At 45.7% G+C, this 7,923-nt stretch overlaps 1 protein-coding gene across 1 annotated transcript in view; it reads left to right on the forward strand.

Annotated features, from left to right (window-relative positions):
- Window positions 1-7,923, forward strand: part of TRANK1 (tetratricopeptide repeat and ankyrin repeat containing 1) — a 273,379-nt gene that overhangs the window by 105,081 nt on the left and 160,375 nt on the right. Inside the window, exons 8-12 of the mRNA XM_073630592.1 lie at window positions 465-603; window positions 4,884-5,028; window positions 6,277-6,289; window positions 7,097-7,104; window positions 7,237-7,255. Of these exons, the coding sequence (XP_073486693.1) occupies window positions 465-603; window positions 4,884-5,028; window positions 6,277-6,289; window positions 7,097-7,104; window positions 7,237-7,255 (324 nt within the window). The remainder of the gene's footprint in view (window positions 1-464; window positions 604-4,883; window positions 5,029-6,276; window positions 6,290-7,096; window positions 7,105-7,236; window positions 7,256-7,923) is intronic.

Here is a 7,923-nt window from a genome sequence, read left to right on the forward strand (position 1 = left end):
TCTATCCAGTGAAGACCCAAGACAGTGGCTGGAGCTGCTCTGCTCGCCCTTGACGCTTGAAGGATCTGGCTCAGGAAAGAAAAAGGGGGGGCTCTGGGGGGCAGCTGCACCACAGAAGGTTTTTCACCTTAATGTATAGAATGCATTAAGATGAAAAACCTTGAGGGTTTACAACTCCTTTTAAGAGACAGGGATTGAGTATTACCACCTTATAACAGAAAGTACTTGGACTTTCATCGCAGGATCATCAGATATTTTAATAAAAGCAGCATATTCAGGAGTATTTAAAATGACATGAAATTACTTTAACATGTATATAGGATTATAGTGATGGGTTTACATTTTCTTCTTTCCTGTGAAACCAAGTACAATTTTTTTTTTCTATGTTCAGTTTCCTATCATTTTACAATTTATTTAAATAGCTATTATTTACTTATTTTATTATATATTCCCTTGCCCATTAGACCTTTCTAAAGTTGACCTCTTTCGAAAATATGAGTCGTGTTACAGACCTTGTCATGTGGCTTGTAAATATGGGTGCAGATGTGGATACCATTGGAGAGCATCCACTTCATTCTGTCATAAAGCTCTGCATGAGATCAGGTAATGTAAAGTTAATTCTGACTCTTAAATCATTAGTAGTTGAAAGGACTATGACATTAAAACTCAACTACAGGCAGATAAAAAGGACAAATTAATGTGTCTCTGTAATCATTAATTCTCTAGTTATTATTAAAGGAGAATGCAATAATTAAAATTACATTTTAGTTTCCCCCGTAGTGCCAGGTTGAAATAGAGGTGTGTTGTAAAATAATAATAGCAAACATAAATTAGAGGTGGGTGTAGGTAAATCTTTGCCCCATTTTCAAAGTAACATTTTCCCATTGCAAGTTTTTACAATATACATTTACAGATAGAAATGTTTTTTTCCCTGAATTTCTACGTGATGGGTGTTTGGGTTCCGTACTAAAGGTGGCAGTAGAGAGCTGTGTCAAGCAATACATTGTTAGGTTATCATCAGTAGTAATGTATGCATCACCCATGCATGCACGGTAGAAATAAAGCAATGGTCTGAATTTCAGCCGGTCAAGACTATGCATGCACAGTATGTACGAAAAAGCTGTTAACATTATGGCGGGGAGAACCTGTGCCTGTACGATAGTTTGTGTCCTGTTATGTCACTACTGTGCATACAGAGATTCTTGTTACCATATTGCTTACTGCTTTTATTATAATGTGCATATTCAATTTTTATGGCGACGTCTGCAAATATGTCACCAAGAAACTTCACATGTGTGGTAGCTCAGGCTGGGAGCCTGCTCAGCCTCTCGCCCCCTTATTGCTGACTGCTTTTTTTCCCTCATGTGCAAGGGATTATCACCAGTCTTGAGTGGCTCCCTACATGTTTTAGAGGTGGGCTTTGGGGGGTTTTATGGGTAAATCCTGTCTAGTAGATGGGCTTATGGGATGGGAAGTACAAACATCCATCTCAAGTTGAGGAACAAGATTGATGGCACTGATGGGCACTGATATGCATCACTGAGGGGCTCTTATTGGTAGCACTTATGGGCACTGATAGGCTCTGATTCGCAGCACTGATTGGCAGCACTGATGGACACTGATTGGCACTGATAGGCTCTGATTCGCAGCACTGATTGGCAGCACTGATGGACACTGATTGGCACAGATAGGCAGCACTGATTGGAAGCACTGATGGACACTGATAGGCTGCACTGATAGGCAGCATTGATGGGCACTGACTGACAGCACTGATGGGCACTGGTAGGTGGCATTGATAGGCAGCACTGATGGGCACTAATTGTCAGCACTAATAGGCACTGGTAGGTGGCACTGATATGCAGCACTGATGGGCACTGATAAGCAGCACTGATGGGCACCGATAGGCAGCACTTATGGGCACTGATATGCAGCACTGATGGGCACTGATATGCAGCACTGATATGCAGCACTGATGGGCACTGATATGCAGCACTGATGGGCACTGGTAAGCAGCACTGATGGGCACCGATAGGGAGCACTGATGGGCAGCACTTATGGGCACTGATGGGCACTGATATGCAGCACTGATGGGCACTGATATGCAGCACTGATGGGCACTGATAGGCAGCACTGATGGGCACTGATAAGCAGCACTGATGGGCACCGATAGGCAGCACTGATGGGCAGCACTTATGGGCACTGATAGGCAGCACTGATGGGCACTGATATGCAGCACTGATTGACAGCATTGGTTGCACTGATTGACAGCATTGGTTGCACTGATTGACAGCATTGGTTGGCACTGATTGACAGCATTGGTTGGCACTGATTGACAGCATTGGTTGGCACTGATTGGCAGCATTGCTTGGCACTGATTGGCAGCATTGCTTGGCACTGATAAGCAGCACTGGCACTGATAGGCAGCATTGGTTGGCACTGATAAGCAGCACTGGCACTGATAGGCAGCATTGGTTGGCACTGATAAGCAGCACTGGCACTGATAGGCAGCATTGGTTGGCACTGATAGGCAGCACTAGTTAGCACTGATAGGCAGCACTGGTTAGCACTGATAGGCAGCATTGGTTGGCACCGATAGGCAGCATTGGTTGGCACCGATAGGCAGCACTGGTTGGCGCTGATAGGCAGCACTGGTTGGCGCTGATAGGCAGCACTGGTTGGCGCTGATAGGCAGCACTGGTTGGCGCTGATTGGCAGCATTGGTTGGCACTGATTGGCAGCATTGGTTGGCACTGATTGGCAGCATTGGTTGGCACTGATTGGCAGCATTGGTTGGCACTGATAGGCAGCATTGGTTGGCACTCATAAGCAGTACTGGCACGGATAGGCAGTACTGGTTGACACTGATAAGCAGCACTGGTTTACACTGGTTGGCACTGATTGGCAGCATTGATTGGCAGCATTGGTTGGCATTGGTTGGCACTGATTGGCAGCATTGGTTGGCACTCATAAGCAGTACTGGCACGGATAGGCAGTACTGGTTGACACTGATAAGCAGCACTGGCACTGATAGGCAGCATTGGTTGGCACTTATAAGCAGCACTGGCACTGATAGGCAGCACTGGTTGGCACTGATTGGCAGCACTGGTTTACACTGGCAGCATTGGTTGGCACTGATTGGCAGCATTGGTTGGCACTCATAAGCAGTACTGGCACAGATAGGCAGTACTGGTTGACACTGATAAGCAGCACTGGCACTGATAGGCAGCCTTGGTTGGCACTTATAGGCAGCACTGGCACTGATAGGCAGCATTGGTTGGCACTGATAGGCAGCACTGGTTTACACTGATTGGCAGCATGGGTTGGCACTGATTGGCAGCATGGGTTGGCACTCATAAGCAGTACTGGCACGGATAGGCAGTACTGGTTGACACTGATAAGCAGCACTGGCACTGATAGGCAGCATTGGTTGGCACTTATAAGCAGCACTGGCACTGATAGGCAGCATTGGTTGGCACTGATAGGCAGCACTGGTTTACACTGGTTGGCACTGATAGGCAGAATTGGTTGGCACTGATAAGCAGCACTGGCACGGATAGGCAGTACTGGTTGGCACTGATTGGCAGCATTGGTTGGCACTGATAGGCAGCATTGGGTGGCACAGATAGGGGAGAGGGGGAGTTTCACATTCAGGAGATAGTGAGAATTGCCAGAGCTGTTCAGTGTATGAAATTTTCAGATAATTATTTATTATTATTATTTATTTTATTTCAGGTACTTATATAGCGCCGTCAATTTACGCAGCGCTTTACATATATATATTATACATTCACATCAGTCCCTATACCCTCAAGGAGCTTACAATCTAAGGTCCCTAACTCACATTCATACCTATACTAGGGCCGATTTAGACAGGATCCAATTAACCTACCAGCATGTCTTTGGAGTGTGGGAGGAAACCGGAGTACCCGGAGGAAACCCACGCAGACACAGGGAGAACATGCAAACTCCAGGCAGGTAGTGTCGTGGTCGGGATTCGAACCAGCGACCCTTCTTACTGCTAGGCGAGAGTGCTACCCACTGCGCCACTGTGCCGCCCATAATGACACTGTATGCAGGGACAGACACCAGCTGTTAAGTCAGCGGTGATGTTGGTGGTGGGCAGGACTGAACAGTTACCAAACACCAGCCAATAGGACGGGTCTGGGCGGGCCACTACATTTCTCTGGCTCCGCCCCCTCTCTGAAGCAGCCCAGTCATTGGCTGGTGTTGGCGCTTGATCCTGCCCACCCCCGACATCATGGCTGAGTTGTGATGAATTACAACTCAGCCGTGATGTCGGGGGTGGGTGGGACCAAGCGCTATAAACACCAACCAATGTTTGAGCTGCTTCAGAGAGGGGGCGGGGCCACATAAATGTAGTGGCCCGCCCAGACCCCATCCCATTGGCTGGTGTTTGGCCGTTCGGTCCCGCCCACCTCCGACATCACCCTGACATTTTAACAGCTGGTGTCACTCCCTGCATGCAGTGTCATTACAGTTTCATACACTGAACAGCTCTGGCAATTCTCACGATCTGCTGCCTGTGAAACTGTTTCACAGGAAGCGCGGGCCACATAGTCTCTTGGATGCAGCATTTTGGGGCAGATCTCTGGAAACAGCACAAGGGGATTAGGGTGTGCCCAGGCACACCCCGTGCGCACGCCTATGCTCTGGTACAACATGTTGGAAGTTGTAGTTGCTACCATGATGTTAATTGCCCAAGTGCTATAATCATTTTCCAAAAAAATGTAATTGGTGTGTAGATATAGTGCAGCCTCCTTGAAGTTTTATTTCACTCAGTTCAGCCAACTGTTTCATTTGAGTTTCTCATACCTGAGCTACAATACAAAAATTGTCTTGATGGCAGTTTTTCCTTTTTTCAGGTGACAGCAACCTCTTTAAACTTATCCTAAACAATAATTCGGCCAAGAAGAAATGCATCAACGAGAAAGACGCAGATGGGAACACAGTTTTGCATCTTGTAGCCTCCTTTCCTACAAATTCATATGATTATACACCAAAGTGTAAGCACCTTAACTTTTATCTTACCTATATATGCATGTGTGTATGCGTTAAATTTTTATAATAGATATTTAGGGGAATTTTCTAAGACTGGAGCAGCTAGAATCTGGAGCAGTGATGCATGGCAATCAGTCAGCTTCTAGCTTTCATTTGCAAAGTTTAACTGAACAAGCTGAAGGTGAAAGTTGATTGGTTATTATGCATAGCTGCCCCTGAGTCTGTCTGGTTCAGTTTTAGTAAACCCCCCTCCCCCTTCCAATATGTGCTGTCTACGAAATTGTCTTTAATAACACATATTTTCTCATATACATCATCTATATGGATCTATATAATCTATATAGGGATTTTTTACTTTATTTAGTAAATCCATTTTTTTACTTTATTTTTCCCAGTCAAGGTAATCAGTACATTATGTATGTGTACACACACACACACACACACACACACAGTATCTCACAAAAATGAGTACACCCCGCACATTTTTGCAAATATTTTATTATATCTTTTCATGTGACAACACTGAAGAAATGACACTTTGCTACAATGTAAAGTCGTAAATGTACAGCTTGTATAACAGTGTAAATTTGCTGTTCCCTCAAAATAACACAATACACAGCCATTAATGTCTAAACCACTGGCAACAAAAGTGAGTACACCCCTAAGTGAAAATGTCCAAATTGCGCCCTAAGTGTCAATATTTTGTGTGGCCACTATTATTTTGCAGCACTGCCTTAACCCTCTTGGGCATGGAGTTCACCGGAGCTTCACAGCCTGCCACTGGAGTCGTCTTCCACTCCTCCATGACGACATCACAGAGCTGGTGGAAGTTAGAGACCTTGCACTCCTCCACCTTCCGTTTGAGGATGCCCCACAGATGCTCAATAGGGTTTAGGTCTGGAGACATGCTTAGCCAGTCCATCACCTTTAACCGCAGCTTCTTTTGCAAGGCAGTGGTCATCTTGGAGATGTGTTTGGGGTCTTTATTATGTTGGAGTACTGCCCTGCGGCCCAGTCTCCGAAGGGATGGGATCATGCTCTGCTTCTGTATGTCACAGTACATGTTGGCATTCATGGTTTCCTCAGTGAACTGTAGCTCTCCAGTGCCTGCAGCACTCATGCAGCCCCAGACCATGATACACCCCCCACCATGCTTGACTGTAGGCAAGACACACTTGTCTTTGTACTCCTCACCTGGTTGCCGCCACATACACTTGACACCATCATAACCAAATAAGTTTATCTTGGTTTCATCAGACCACAGGACATGGTTCCAGTAATCCATGTCCTTAGTCTACTTGTCTTCTGCAAACTGCGGGCTTTCTTGTGCATCATCTTTAGAAGAGTCTTCCTTCTGGGACAACAGCCGTGCAGACCAATTTGATGTGGTGTATGGTCTGAGCACTGACAGGCTGACCCCCCCCACCCCTTCAACCTCTGTATCAATGCTGGCAGCACTCATACGTCTGTTTCCCAAAGACAACCTCTGGATATGATGCTGAGTACGTGCACTCAACTTCTTTGGTCGACCATGGCGAGGCCTGTTCTGAGTGTAACTTGTCCTGTTAAACTGCTGTATGTTCTTGGCCACCGTGCTACAGCTCGGTTTCAGGGTTTTAGCAATCTTCTTATAGCCTAGGCCATCTTTATGTAGAGCAACAATTTTTTTTTTTCAGATCCTCAGAGTTCTTTGCCATGAGGTGCCATGTTGAACTGCCAGTGACCAGTATGAGAGAGTGAGAGCGATAACACCAAATTTAACACACCTGCTCCCCATTCACACCGGAGACCTTGTAACACTAGCGAGTTATATGACACTGAGGAGGGAAAATAGCTAATTGGGCCCAATTTGGACACTTTCACTTAGGGGTGTACTCCCTTTTGTTGCCAGTGGTTTAGGCATTAATGGCTGTATGTTGAGTTACTGTATTTATTGGCGTATAACACTCACTTTTTCACCATGAAAATTGGGTGCAAATAGCGTGTGCGTGTCATACGCCAATACTTCAATTTTAGCTGCCTCGGAGGGGGACAGGGAAGGAGGCGGGACGAGCGCCATCATTTTACATACAGTGAGAAACTCCTGTTTACTTAGTGGCCTCTATAATAGGAAGTCCCATCTCCTGGGCCGCCATTGGACCACTGTTCTGTCTATCATAGGAGATTCTCACTGTAATCTGTCGGCGCTCATCCCGCCCCCCTCCCTGTCCCCTCTAGGCTGCAGATGGGCATCGATCAGGCTGCACTGATGGCAATGGTGAGGCTGCTGCATTGATGTGGACTGATGAGGCTGCATTGATGGCAATGGTGAGGCTGCATTGATGTGGACTGATGAGACTGCATTGATGACAATGGTGAGGCTGCATTGATGTGGACTGATGAGACTGCATTGATGGCACTTGTGAGGCTGCAGATGGGCATTGATCAGGCTGCATTGATGGCAATGGTGAGGCTGCAGATGGGCACTGACCCTTGTTTTGCTTCAAAGTTCCTTATTTAAAATTTAAGTTTTTTTCCTAAAACTTCCTCTTAAAATGAATGTGCGTGTTATACGCCTGTGCGTGTTATATGCCGATAAATACGGGTATTTTGAGGGGACAGCAAATTTACACTGTTATACAAGCTATACACTCACTACTTTACATTGTAGCAAAGTGTCAATTCTTCAGTTTTGTCACATGAAAAGATGTAATAAAATATTTACAAAAATGTGAGGAGTGTACTCACTTTTGTGAGATACTGTAAGTATGTGTGGTAGGTTAACTTGGGAATGGACCATAGAAATAAGTTTGAGTGCCAGGGGGCATAGTGGCAAGTGTGTTCGAAAATGGGGTAGTAAGCAGGTCTTTATCTCAAATGAATGATATAATCCAATGCCTTAGTTGGGTGTACCATAACGGCTCC

The sequence above is a fragment of the Aquarana catesbeiana genome, linkage group LG05 (genome assembly GCF_042186555.1).
Source record: "Aquarana catesbeiana isolate 2022-GZ linkage group LG05, ASM4218655v1, whole genome shotgun sequence".
Classification (NCBI taxonomy): Eukaryota; Metazoa; Chordata; class Amphibia; order Anura; family Ranidae; genus Aquarana; species Aquarana catesbeiana.